This window comes from Petaurus breviceps, unplaced genomic scaffold (genome assembly GCF_028583685.1).
Source record: "Petaurus breviceps papuanus isolate PSGF00001 unplaced genomic scaffold, PetGlider_PUasm1.0 90879, whole genome shotgun sequence".
NCBI lineage: Eukaryota > Metazoa > Chordata > Mammalia > Diprotodontia > Petauridae > Petaurus > Petaurus breviceps.
Genome location: NW_027187368.1, coordinates 13,591,204 through 13,606,048, shown reverse-complemented (window position 1 = coordinate 13,606,048; position 14,845 = coordinate 13,591,204). Strand labels below are relative to the sequence as shown.

At 38.4% G+C, this 14,845-nt stretch overlaps 1 protein-coding gene across 1 annotated transcript in view; it reads left to right on the top strand.

The window, feature by feature from the left end:
• Positions 1-4,185: 4,185 nt before the first annotated feature.
• The window catches only part of LOC138150496 (beta-defensin 126-like), a 12,707-nt gene continuing 2,047 nt past the window's right edge, over positions 4,186-14,845 (top strand). Inside the window, exon 1 of the mRNA XM_069073960.1 lies at positions 4,186-4,207. Within this exon, the coding sequence (XP_068930061.1) occupies positions 4,186-4,207 (22 nt within the window). The remainder of the gene's footprint in view (positions 4,208-14,845) is intronic.

Here is a 14,845-nt window from a genome sequence, read left to right as displayed (position 1 = left end):
ACCAAAATTTAAGGCGTTCCTCCAACAAGTTGATTTCCATGATATATTCAAGTCAATCCAAGATTCCTTGAAAACTATAACAACACAGATAACTTTTTTGATGGCCAAATTATTATTATGAAATTCAATAAAGCTAGAGTAAGCATTGATAATATGATTAAAAGATCCTGGACCATATGGAAATTAAAATAAAAACCAAACCTGATTTATTGAACAATGCTTGAGTTCAAGGAAAAAATGTCAAAGTCAGTAACAGATTATCTTAAAGGTAACAATAGCACAAATAAAATGCATCTGAATATATGGGATGCAGCCAAAATAGTTCAGAGAAGCAAAGTATAGTGTTGAACACCGACGATGACAAAAGATTAATATGGAAACCTGCATTTAAAGAAATTATACACATTTCTGACTTGAATTTAAATAAACTTTTTTGTATTAAGGAAAAACTCCCATTTTCATACTTCTTGGGTTTTTTGTCCAACATAAATGGGCATTGTATTTTATCAAAGATCTTTTCTGTGTCTATTGATATAATAATGTTTTAAGTAATTTTCTTGCTAACTCAATTAATTACATTGTTTTCCTAATATTGAATAATCCCTCTATTATAACTCCCTTTTGATCATAATGGATGATTTTTAAAACTTATAGTCTGTTTGCTAATATTTTATTAAATAATTTTGTACCAAGATTCATCACTGAGATGCAGAATGGAGTGGAAAGGATAGAGAACTGACCTGAGAGTCAAGAACATCTGGCTTCTAGACCTTTGCTCTGACATGTAATGGCTATATGACCCTCAGCAAGTCACAACCCACAGTGACCCAAGTCAGCTCTCTAATATTGTAAGTTATAGGCTAGTTGCTGACCTACGTTGGCAGAAGGAAATTACTTACCAGGAATTCTCTCTCTTACTGAAATCACAGGTCTGAAGGAAAGATCCTTTACCAGGGGTGGGGAACCTGGGGCTTTGAGACCACTCTGGGTCCTCAAGTGCAGCCCTTTAACTGAATCCAAGCTTCACAGAATAAATCTCTTTAATAAAAGAATTTGTTCTGTAAAACTTGGACTCAGTCAAAAGGCCATACCCAAGAATCTCAAGGTCACAGATTCCCCACACTTACAAATCATTAATGATATCAGTCTACAATTCCTTTCCTTGTCTTGTTCCTTCTTGAGTTTGGGATCAAGATTAGAAAAAATTGGGTAGAGTGCCTTCTTTTTCTCTTAAAAAAAAGGTTTGTATAGCTTTGGTGATATTTGTTCTTTGAGAGTTCCACAAAAGCCACTTGGGAACACATCTGATCCTTTTTTTAATAGATCATTTCATTAATGGTCTGGTTTCTTTTTCTGATATTGAGCCATTTAGATGATCTATTTATTGTTTTCTTGATTTTTCTATTTTTTTTGTGGGTAGTCACCTATTACTGTTATGTTCTCAGGTTTGTTGGCAGGTAATTGTGTGTAATTTTTTAAAAAGTGACTTATAATTTCACTGGCATAAGGAATTCTCAGGAAGGAAGTCCTACCAAGTCAAATCAGCCTTTGAACATTGCCTGGATCACTGAGAGATTAAATGACTTGCCCAGGGACAAACGGTCAGCATGTGTCAGAAGCAGGATTTAAACTCAGATCTTAATGACTCCAAGGACAGCTCATTCATCACTATGCCAAAGTCCATTGTGTATAATGTTCTCCAGTAATTTTCTCTATTCACTGTTTGTTATTTCTCTTTTCTCAGCATTACACGCAATAGGGAAACTCTTTCCTGCAAAACTTTCCTACTCAGAGCAGGACTCAAACAAGGCTGCCTCTTCTTATCAACATTATTTCAACACAGTCTTATATATGTTAGCTATAGAGAAAAAGGTAAAAGGAATAGGCATCAGTAAGTATAGAACCTGATGTGGATCCCAAGGGGCTTGAATAATTAAGCCTTTTCCTTCACAACTAAGAATTTCTTCTGCCCTGGATAAAGGCATATGATAAGTAGATTAGGTTCTGGAGCAACTGGCCTCTAATAAAAGAGTTGGGCTATTTTTTACCCCTTTTTATTCTTTACACATCTACCCTCCACCACCAAACCCAAGGAAAATTACTGAAAGCTTAGGTTTGGTTTATATCTAGGTTTCTCCAAAAAGGAGAAGCAGAGAGGTACTCGATACAATATGAATCAGGTATGGGACAGACATTTGTTTTCTCCACACAAAAAGTTTGTTTCACAGCTTGTTCATGCCCACCATGTGCCTCTCCATTAGCATGACCTTCAACTTCAATTGTTGGGGCAGCTAGATGACACAGTGGGCCTGGAGTCAGGGAGCCTTAGTTCAAATCTGGACTCACATTTACTAGCCGGGTGACCCTGGCACGTTATTTAATCTCTGTCCACCTCAGTTTCTTCATCTGTTAAGTGGGGATAAGAATAGCATCTACTTCCCAGAGTTGTGAGGATCAAATGAGAAAACTGTAAAGCCCTTGGCACACTGCCTGGCTCATAGTAAGTGTTATATAAGTGTTAGCTATTATTATTAGAAATTATAGTATTCCATTATCTGCATCCATACTACATTGCTTGAAGAATACTGATGAGAAGAAGATGTGTTCATTAAATTTACAAGGCAGTTTTCTAAAGGGGAAGGGAAGAGGAAGCAAATGAGAATTTACATAGAATTTCCTATGTATCAAGCACATTTTTGTTAAAAAAAATGTTCTAGATTACCTCTTTGGATACTGCAACATAGGTGCTATTACTGTCTCCGTTTTCCAGTTGAGGAGACTGAGGAGAACAGAAATTGAGTGATTTGTCCAGGGTTACACAGCTAGTAATCCTCTAAGGCTCCATCTGAACTCAGGGTTTTCTAACTCCAGGCTCAGTGCTCTGTCTACTACGTCATTAGTTAGCTGCCTCTGTCAAGCCCATTCTCCTCCTGTTTAATTCTGAGCCAACTTAACTGTTGGCTTCCAGTGTCCATCCAAGGCATAAATGCTGACTGACAAGCTCTCTAGATAGTCCATGAAACTATCCACATAATGGAGAGTAGTCATTCTACATCTAGTTGGTTTTTCCTATGTGCATTGTGAGGACAAACTATTTTGAGTGACTGTAGATGTAATTTAAGAGATTCTGCAATGTTTTTTTTTTTAATTTTTTAAATTTATTTTTATTATTTCATTTTATTTTTGCTTTTTGGAGGGCAATTGGGGTTAAGTGACTTGCCCAATGTTACACGACTAGTTTTTGTGTTAAGTGAGGTCAGATCTGAACCCAGGTCCTCCTGACTCCAGGGCCGGTGCTCTATTCACTGTACCACCTAGCTGCCCCGACTCTGCAATGCTTTGTAACTTGATGTAATCAGCATAATGTCATGGGCAAAAAGGAACATCTTGAGGTTCTTTATCATTTATGGAGAATCCTTCTTCCACTTGGACCCTCTCCTTGAGAATGGTGAACACTTTGGGTGAGCAAACATTTCCCTCTCTAATGACTCACTTTATATTCATAATCAGACAGTCATCAAACACATATTTATTAAACTTGTATTAAACACCTATTATGTACCAAGAAAGATAGTCCCTACTCTCCAGGTGATCACAATCTAATGGGGGGGGGGTGGTAATGTACTAATATCCATGTACAACCAGCTCTATATAGAATAAATTGGAAGTAATAAACAGAAGGAAGTCTCCAGAATTAAGAGGGATTGGAAAAGGCTTTTTGTACAAGGTGGGATTTTAGGTGGAACTTGAAGGAAGCTAAGAAAGCCAAAAGGTAGAAAGGAGGAAGGAAAGATTTCCAGGCATGGGAAATGACCAGGGGAAATGTCCAGAGTCCATATGAAATGTCTTGTTTGATGAATAGTAAGGAGGCTAGGGTCACTGAATCAGAGTGTGTGGTGGGGTATAAGACATAGAAAGACTGGAAAGGTAAGAGAGGGCCAGGGTATAAAGGGCTTTGAATGACAAACAGAGGGTTTTATATTTGATGCTAGAGGTGACAGGGAGATGTTGGAGATTGTGTGTGTGTGTGTGTGTGTGTGTGTGTGTGTGTGTGTGTGTGTGTGTGTGTGCGCGTGTGATACCGTCAGACTTGTGCTATAGGAATATCACTTGGACAGCTGGTGGGTGCAGCCCAACCAATTGGTTAAATGTGATAGCCTCAGGTAATAAGGACCTGTAGCAGTGATGGCGGTATCAGAGGAGAAAGGTATATTTGAGAGATGTAGCAAGGGCAGAATTGACAGGACTTGTCAACAGATTGGATATGGCGGGGCAGGGGGAGAAAGGGGGGAGAGATAGTGAGAAGGGGAGGATGATGCCTGGCTTGTAAGTCTAAAGCACTGGGATGGTGGGACCTGCAACAGTAAAAGGGAACTTTGGGAGTGGGAGAAGGTGTTGGGGAAAAGATAATGAGTTCAGTTTTGGACATGTTGAGTTTAAGTAGGATGTTATGGAGCATCTAGTTTAAGATGTCCGATAGGCAGTTGGAGATACAAGACTGGAGTTCAACAGAAAGGTTAGGATTGGATAAGTAGATTTGAGAATCATCATTAGAGTATAAGATCTAGAGATGATAATTGAATCCATGGGAGCTAATGAGATCACTAAGTGAAATAGTGCACAGGGAGAAGAGTAGAGGGGCCAGGACAGAGCTCCGTAGGACTATTACGATCAGAGAGCTTGATCTGGATAAAGATCAGCAAAGGAATCTGAGGGGTGGTTAGAGAGATAGGAGAGAATCAAGAAAGAGGGGCATCATGAAAATCTAGAGAGAAAAGAGAATCAAGGAGAGAAGGTAATTGATAGTGTCAAAGGTGGAAGAGAAATCAAGAAGGATGAAGATTGAGCAAAGACCGTTAGATACAGCAATTAAGAGATAATTAGCAGGGACAGCTAGTTGGTGTAGTGGATAGAGCTCTGTCCCTGTCCCTGAGTTCAAATCCAGCCTCAGACATTTGACAATTGCCAGCTGTGTGACTCTAGGCAAGTCACTTAATCCCAATCATTTTGCTGAGAGAGAAAGACACACAGGAAATCAATTGTCACCAAGAGAAAACCAAAAGAGGATAAAAACTGCCTCAGCAAACACTTGTTCTCCTTGCCAAATAAAGAGATATGGCATCACACAACAATGACTTAGACTATTGACTCATTTTTTTTTAAAGCTTAGAGATGGAGGGCAGAAGGTTACGAATAGTGTTGCCTTATAAAACTGTGAAGAGCAGAGAAAGGGAAAACAAGGATAAATAAAGCTTGTTGAGAAACCCAACTAAGTCATGCCAAGAATATTTAAGAATGAAAATAAAAGGGAACAGTAAATAGTAGAAGAATGGAAAAGATCTATAAAGATTTTTAGTAAACTCTTTCCATGTCTAGTGCAGAGTCGCTACCGCATATGGACTCTAATATCACAGAAGCAATTGTTCTTAAAGAAGTGGAGATGGTACCAGTGAAAACAAAGATATGAAAGTACTTTGACTAAGCCAAGTATTTTCTGAGAATTTGTTCAATTTTAAAGCTGAATGATCAATTCTCAATTTGTTTGAAGGTGGGGAAAATGTTGGACCTCATTGTTAACAAAAGAGAGGATGTTAATTCCTATTAAAACATATGCCTTCTTTCCCATCAACATAAAGTGTTTATGAAAATCTGCACAAATGTCAAGGGCATCCTTGATGAGGCTATTGTTAGGGGCCAAACAGATTTTCAAAAGTTAGATTCTAGTTAGATCACTACTTTAGAATAGGTACCTCCAGTTCCTTTAACTCTCACTCTCTTCCTAACTCTCTTATCATTCCACTAAAACTGCTCTCTCCAAAGTTACTAATTCTCTCTTTGTGTCTCTATGTGTGTGTGTGTGTGTGTGTTGTGACTTGGTGTTTGCTATGTCTTAAGTCTCCCAATTCTTTTTTGTTTTTAGAAATATTCTCTGTGTATAGATGGGAGGTGTCTATGTAATCTACAAACCATTAATTTCTCTCCTTTCTTATTTCTGAATTATATCTTCCAAAATATTTCTTACTTTCCTCCCTTTGTTTTATAGCATTATATCAACAAAGTCCATGTTGATTTAATTTTGAAGGTTTATCAAGTTCTTAGAATTTCTCTATTTCAGTTTCTGTTACAGATGTTGTCACATTAGCTGCAAACATTTGTCATGCACACTGAAATATGGCATTACCAAGTGTCCCAAGAAATGACCTTTCTTGTTGCTTTTGGATGCATGACAAAATCCATTTCTTTTTTCAAAGAGAGTTGGTGTGAGCCACATTTCCATTGAGCTGAACCTTCCTTTTGTCTTCTGGTTTTATTTATTTTTAAATTTTAATTTCCCTCTTAATTACACAGTAATGACACATTTACTTCTATTTCACAAGTTTTTGTTCCTTCAGTTTCTTTTGGGGTAGCTTTTCTTTTTGAGCCACTCCTTTTTTAGGCTGGGTGAATATATTCCTTTTCAGGAAGTATCATCTCATTATGACAACAGGAACTCATGGATTCAGCCATGATTCCTCTGAGTATGCCTACCCATTTTAGGAAACTTGTGAATGTGAATATTCTCAATGATGGGAGAATTTATATCCAGACCCTTATGTTCTGTGTTACTCTTGTGAACTTTTTGAACATGTTCAGTGAGGACTCGGACTCTTTTGGAGTCAACAGCCCTCTGTCTAGACCTCTCTTTGGCCTAGACACACCTGCTAAATCCATCATTTTAACAAGGGAAAGGAACACATTGTTTTTTTTTTTCTTTTTGATTTTTGGAGGGGGGAGGGCAGGGCAATTGGGGCTAAGTGACTTGCCCAAAGTCACATGGCTAATAATTGTGTCAAGTGTCTGAGGTTGGATTTGAACTCAGGTCCTCCTGACTCCAGGACCGGTGCTCTATTCCCTGCACCTAGCCACCCTACCTAGGAGTTTTCTTTTGGGGATCTTTTTCAAGAGGTGATGGGTGGATTTTTTTCAATTTCTATTTTGCCTTCTGGTTCTAAAATATCAGGGCAATTTTCCTTGAGAATTTCTTGAAGGATGATTTCTAGGTCCTTTTTTTGATCATGGCTTTCAGGTAGTCCAATAATTTTAAAATTATCTCTCCTGTATCTATTTTCCAGGTCAGTGGTTTTCCCAATGAGATATTTCACATTGCTTTCTATTTTTTTCATTTGTTTGGATCTGTTTAATAGTATCTTGATTTCTCATAAGATCACTAGCTTCCATTTGCTCCAATCTAATTCTGAAGGAATGATTCTCTTCAGTGAGTTTTTGAGCTTCTTTTTCCATCTGGCAAATTTGGCTTTTTAAGGCATTCTTCTCTCCATTGCCTTTTTGAGCCTCTTTTGCCATTTGAGTTAGTCTATTTTTCAAGGTGTTATTTTCTTCAGTCAGGTCATTGTCTCTTATTTCACAATTTTCTTGCATTGTTCTCATTTCTCTTCCCAATTTTTTCCTCCACTTCTCTTATTTGGTTTAAAAAATCCTTCTTAAGGTCCTCTATGGCCTGTAACCAGCTCATATTTTTCTTGGAAGCTTTTGGTGCAGGAGTTCTGACTTCATTGTTTTCCTCCTCTTCCATGCTTTGATCCTTTTTGTCCCCAAAATAGGAGTGTAAAGTTGAGTTGCTCTGTTTGCTTTGCTTCCTTTGCCTGCTCATGTTATCACTCAATTACTTGACTTTTGATCTCTTTGCCACAGTAGGATTCTGCTACCAGAACGGGGAGCTTCATCCCAAATGCTGGGGTTTTATCAGCTGCTGAAGGTATTAGTTGGGTGCCCTCTCTGAAGCCTCCACATGCTCTGGCAAGCTGGTTGCACACCCCAGAACCTCCACCCTAGACTGAAATCCAGATCCAAGCAGGTTAAAGCAAGAATGATTACCCCTCAGACTGGTTGCTTGGTCCCCCTACAATCTGCAGGCCAGGAGCTGAAGCAGCCATGTGTGGTTGTGACTGCATGGCCACTGCGCTGCAGCTGCTTCTTGCCCCAGGGCAAAAGCTGACCACACTCCTGAACTACTGGATCCCAAAGTCTACACTGCACTGACCTCTCACTTTGTCCTTGGCATCTATGTGTTGATAATTCTGGAAACCGCCACAGCTGCTGGTGATCTGGAGTCCCTCCAGATGGTGGTTGGTCAGGCCTGCCCTGAGCTTAAGAACTCTGGCTCACACAGGGCTGTGCTCGGCTCCCAGAGCACTGTGCTGGCCAATTCCTGCCAGCCTGCTGGGATGTCCTCAGAGGGAGGTTAGCTTCTCTGTATCATTTTGTGTGTTCAGTAGCTCCAAAGTTTCTTCAGAGTCCCCTTTTACCTGAATTGGGGAAGGTGGAAGCCTGAGCCCCTTGGAAGTCCTATTTCTATGCCGACATCTTGGCTCTGCCCCCTCAACCAAACTTTTAAAGAATAATCAGTACCCATACTTCACAAATGTTTCTCAAAAATTGAGAAAGAAAGCACCCCACTAGAATCTTTTTATGAGACAAAGTATAGTCCTAACACTTAAACCTGGGAAAGATGAAGCATAGAAACAAAACTATATACCAATATCATCAATAAACATTGACTCAAAATTTTTAAACAAAATCCTATTAGATAGACCACTGCAATTTATCCAAGAACTTACTGATTGTGCTCAAGTGGGATTTATGCCAGAGACTCAAGGATGACTCAACCTATTAGGAAAACATAAATGTGATTAATCATATTCAAACCCAAAATATCTAAAAATCACACGATCAACTTAATTAATGCAGGAAAAAATTTTGATAAAGTACAATGCACTTTTATGATTTAAACCCCCCCCCCCCAACAACTCTACAACATAGAGGCACAGAATGACTTGTAAAAAATATCATAAAAAACATCTATCTAAAACCAAAAGCAATAATTATATGCAATTTTGATATATTCAAACATTTCCCAATAAATATGGGAGTGAAGCAAGTATGCCCACTTTTCCCCACTATTATTTGATATAGTTCTGGAAATGTCAGCAACAGCAGTAAGATAAAAGAAAGAGATGAAACTGATAAAGACAAGGAAAAAGGTGATAAAACTATCCCTATTTGCTAATGACATGATGGTTTACTTGGAAAATCCTAAGAAATCAGCTAAGTTACTAATTGAGACAATTAATAGCTTGAGCAAAATGGAAGGTTACAAAATATATCCTCAAAAATCAATAGCATTTCTACATAATGATAGCACAAGAAGCAATAATAGAAAGGAAAATGCCATTTCAAATAATTACAAAATTCATAATCTGGGGATTGATCTCCTTAAGCACACAAAAGACATGTATAGTTTCATAACAAAGTGCTCCTTAAAAAACCAAAGAACTACTTAAATAGCCAGAGGAATATTCAGTGCTCATGGCTAGACAATGACAACATGATTAAAATAACAATATTGCCAAAATTAATTTACACTTTTAATACTATACCAATCAAATTACCATGGGAATACTTTATAAAACTTAATAGAAAAAAACAACATTCACTTGGAGAAACAAAAGATCTAGAATATCAAGAGAAATGATGAAAAATAGTAAGGATAAAGGAAGAATAGCACTTTCAGACCTTAAATTATATTATAAAACAGGAATTATTGAACCCATCTGGTGTTGGGTAAAGAACAGAGAGATAGATCAATGGAACAGATTAGACAAGGGAGATTCAGAAACAATATAACTCAATAACCCAGTGTTTGATAAAATGGAAAACAAAAATTACCTAGGAAAAAATTCATTTGATAAAAATTACTGGGAAAACTGTTAAACAGTTTGGCAAAAATTAAGCTTAGGCCAATACCTTACATTATATTCCACAATACATTCTGCACTTGGCAAAAAATATCAAATCATTACTGGAATTGCACAAGTCAGCAACTTACAAAAGTGATCCCCATTTATGTGATTTCATCAAAACCTGCTACCTGGATGAAAAGGTAAAGTCATCAAACAACTGGGAGACCATGTAACCAACCTGCACAAAATGAACTCCCAACCCTAATTCTGGCATGGCGGGATATCTTTTTGACCACCACACCCTTGGAGACAATGGCAATGAGAGCTAAGCCGCAACCTGACTTTGCAAACTGAAAGTGACTCCTACTGTCTTCTATATTTTGGTTATCTGACCTTTTCATAATCTGTACCAAAAAGCTGTCAGCATTTACGCCCCCATAAAGTGACTTGGTACAGATAACAAAGAAAAAAGTAAATGTGACAAAATTATAAAGATCAAACAGAACTCAAATGAAGAGTATCAGGTGTTATTACATCTTAACAATGTTGTTACATTGCACATATTTTCAGACTTTTTCAATGTGTTGAAGTTTTGTTGATTTTTTTTCCTTTTCTAAAAAAAATCATTTATTATGTAGGTTGACTCTGGGAATGGGAGTGGATATCTGAAATATTTATAGTGATCAATAAAAAACTTATTTTTTTAAATGCTAATTGGTTGATTGGTGGAGACAGAAGACAATTTATTCTAGGTAATTATTAATATAACTGCTGAAGACTTTATGAAAGGAACAACATTTAAAATGAATTTAAAAGGATTTAAAAAACTGGAGATGGCTGAGGGATGGTGGGAGGTATAGAGTTTTTCATTCTAAGGCAAGAGAGCATGAAGGAACAAAGCATACTTGATAATTTGAAGTACGCTTATTTAGCTGGAGTATAAGGTATATGAAGGGGACTCCTGTAAGAGGAGGCTGACAAGTTAGGATACATCCAGGTTGTGGAGGGTCTAGAATGCCAGGCTGAAGAGCTTTTTAGGTAAGTAAAGAGGAGCCACTGAAATCTTTTGACTGGTGAGTGATCTGATCAAAGTGACTTTTTAAGAGAATGGCATGGATAGAATGAATTGGAGGGAGAGAGGTGCTATACAAAGATATAAGGAAAAAACTACTATCATCAAGTCCAAAAGTAGACTAAGTTAACTTGGAGACTAGATGACCACTTGTTGGGGATGTGGTAGAGAGGATATTGTTCAGTTACGGGCTGAACTAGATTCGTTCTGAGGCACCTTCCAGTTCTGAGATGTTGATTTTATAATTAGATGTGGGCAGGCCAGGTCCATTACAATAATCCAGTGGTGGCCATGGGAATGAGTGGGTAAAAAAAATTAGAGCAGCTTGTAAAAGAATAATTGCCATGTGATTAGACATAGAAGAACAAAGATGACTCTGAGGTTTCAAGCTTGGGTGTCCAGAAAGATGGTGGTAACAATTCAAAAGACTGTCCCTTCACTCATGTCACTCAATGGTGAGATTAACTAATTACCCCTGACTTCTAGTCCTTTCTTAGCTACCTATATAATATGTCTAAGTCTTCCTCCACCATAAAACAACCCCCCCCTTCAATAGAGTATGCTATCCTCAAGACTATCCTATATCACTCCTTCCTTTTATAATAGCAGCTAGGTGGTACAGTAGAGTCCCAGTCATGAAGACCTGAGTTCAAATTTGGCTTTAGACACTAACTAGTTACATGATCCTGGGCAACTCACTTAACCTTTGTCAATTAGTAGGTGCTAAACAAATACTTATTCCCTCCACTCCTCACACCACTTTCTCAGTCATACTTTTGGAAAACTCATTTTCTCTTCTCTCACTCAGTTTTTAACTCTTTGAAATCTGACTTGCCACTTTATCCCCCAACTGAAATTACTCTCTCCAAAGCTAGCAATGACCAGATTTAGGAATAGCCCGATCTGCTGGGTTTTTTTCAGTCCTCATTGGTGGCTTCTCTCTTCTGTAGAGACTCTTTCTCCTCTGGGTTTTCCTCTTGGTCAGTTCTTCCTAGAGCCTCCATTTTTTCTGTGCTTCTGACTTTCTCAGCTTTGCCACTACCCCCACACAAGGGTAGCCCTCTCCCTCATACAGACTTTTCAGCTCCCTTCTGTGTACTGTCCTTTCCCACTGGAATGCAGGCTCCTTGATCAAAGAAAAAAGAAAAGGACCCATAGGTACAAAAATATTTATATCAGCTCTTTTTGTGGTGGCAAAGAATTGGAAACTGAAGAGATGTCCATTTATTATGGAAAGGCTGAACAAGTTATGGTATATGAACATGATGGAATACTAATGTGCTGTAAGAAATGATGAAGGGAATGGCTTCAGAAAACTGTGGGAAGACTTGTATAAACTGATGCAGAGTGAAGTGAGCAAAACCAGGAGAACATTGTACACTGTAACAGCAATAATGTAAAGATAATTAACTATTAATTAAGCACTTAGTAACTCTGATCACTACAGTGATGCACCACAAATCCAAAGGACTAATGATATAAAAATGCTATCTATCCCCTGACTGAGAACTCCTGACTTCTGAGTGAAGATTGAAGCCTATTTTTTCCTTTCTTTTTCGTGTTTTGAAGAAAGTGTGACATTTAAAAATTTCAAGACACAAAATTTTGGGGTAATTAATAATTTTATTAATAATTTCTAGCAAATGCTTAATAAAAAGGGTCAGTGGCACTCTTGAATGCTAAAGAGACCTCATGGAACCCACTCAGCACTTACAGGCCCTGGAAAGAGTGGGTGTTCTTGAGAATGGCAACCAACTCTGATTGGTTAGCAACTAATGAGAGAATATTACGATGAAAAGCGGACCCATTCTAATCAGGGGCTGGGGTGGGTAGGGTAGGGGAAGAGAGACATGACTTTGATCACTCTCCTAGACCATCCCCCAGCTTGGGCTAGCTAGGCAAAGAATTTACCCTTATCCTTGCTTGAGTAGAACATAAAGTGCTTCCCCACTTGGATCAGGTCTGAACAAGATTAACAAGAAAGTTAATCCAATCTCATTATCATCAATGTCCTTCAGATGCTGGCTTGGCCTAGTAGAGAATGAGGATCTAGGAAGGGAAAAACACCTGGATCAATCTCCCCAATCATTGGTTATTTAATAGACATTTCTCCCAGAAGGTAATGCAGAAATTTGTTTTGCATAACTATATATATCTTTGCAATAGGTTTTGTTTTCCTTACCTTTTAATGGAGTGATGGAAAGAATTTGTTAATTAAAAGTCTCTATTCTTTAACAAACAATAGAATGTAGCTTCCTTGAGAGCAGGAGCTCTTTCTTTTTGCCTGGCTGTATTTGGTTGGCGAGTGCTTGGCACAGATCCTTGCCTTGCACTGCTCCCTCTTGATTCTCTTTCTGACTGTTTGACTTCTCCTTTTCAGTATCCTTTGCTAGATTAGTTATATTATGCTCAATAAGTACTGGTATATTCTGGGTCCTCTTTAGTTTTCTGTCTATATAGTCTCTCTCTCTCTCTCTCTCTCTCTCTCTCTCTCTCTCTCTCTCTCTCTCTCTCTCTCTCCTTTCTCTGTCTCTGTCTCTCTTTCTCTCTCTGTCTCTCTTTCTTTCTCTGTCTCTGTCTCTCCCTCTCTCTCTCTCTGTCTCTCTCTCTGTTTCTCTCTTTCTCTCTCTCTCTGTCTCTGTCTGTCTCTGTCTGTCTGTCTGTCTGTCTCTCTCTCATTATCACCTATGGATTTAATCAGTATCTCTAAATATATGAGAACAAGATCTCTCTACCAAGAGCAAGACTCTCTCCTGGACTCCATTCCCATATTATTATTATTCAGCCCTTCAGTGTTACTTGACTCTTTGTGACCGTGAGGATTTGTAACATGCCAAATATTGGCCATGGGGTTTTCTTAGCTAAAATACTGGAAAGGTTTTCTATTTTGCTTCTCCAGTAGATTAAGGCAAACAGAGGTTAATATGACCAAGCTTACAGCTAGTAGGTGTCTAAGGCCAGATTTGAATTCCAGTCTCCCTGATTCTAAGCCCGGCTCTCTATCCATTGAACAATCTAGGTTTGTCAGTCTCCTCTCACAGGAGTCCCTTCATACATTGTAAGCTCCAGCCAAATAAGGTCCATATCAAATTCTCAGGCATGCTTTGTTCCTCACTGCTCTATTGTCCTTAGCTGGAAAACTTTACACCCCCCACCATCCCTCAGCCATCCCTACTTTTTGAAGTCCTTTGAGGTCCAGTTCAAATATTGCTCCTTTTACAAGGTCTCCAGCAATCATATCAGCAATTATCTAGAGCCAGCTGTCTTCTGTTTCTCCTCCTCGTATGACACCAGTCACAGTGATGTTACAGAGAACAAGACCCAAAACTGAAATAATTTAGAAAGAAGTTTATTAAGTTGTCCACCAGAGGGGAGAGCTTGAAAAGGAGTGCCCAGTGCCTGAAAGTTACATGTTATATAGGGTTCAAAGAAACAAGGAAATAGTAATTGATTGGCCAGCATGCAGACAGCTTCCAGATAAGACATGGAGTTGCTTGACATGTGCAGTGGGAGAAAACTCCTTGCATTAATCTCTGGATCTTTGAAATTTCTGGTCAGCATAAGTGAAAGTCCTGACTTAAGCATTAAACAAATCTAGTCTTTAGGAATGAGGTCTGGTTTCTCAGCCAGGTAGAGTTAAGTTACATGAGGTAACTTAAAAATATTCTAAAACCCTTTTTCAGCTCTCCTCTCTGCTGGGCAACTTAATAAACTTAATGGTCTCAGTTTCCCTATCAGTAAAATGACAGGGGTTAGATTAGTCTTTCCAAGGTCACTTAAGCTGTCTTTTTCTACCTGTGGAGGGTAGAATCAACTTCAGACATCCTAATTTAGGAATTAAAAAACAAACTAAGGTGGTTAGATTTTTTTAGCCTGCATCCCAAGGAACTATAAGTTTACTCTCCTGTGTGGGAACTAGAACAACTCTTTACTCTTCCTAAAGATACCTTGTGAAAATGTCTTTGGTCTAGTGTTCTGGGGCACAGTGAACACAGTGACATCTGTCTCCATTCCCTTTGGGATATTAACACAA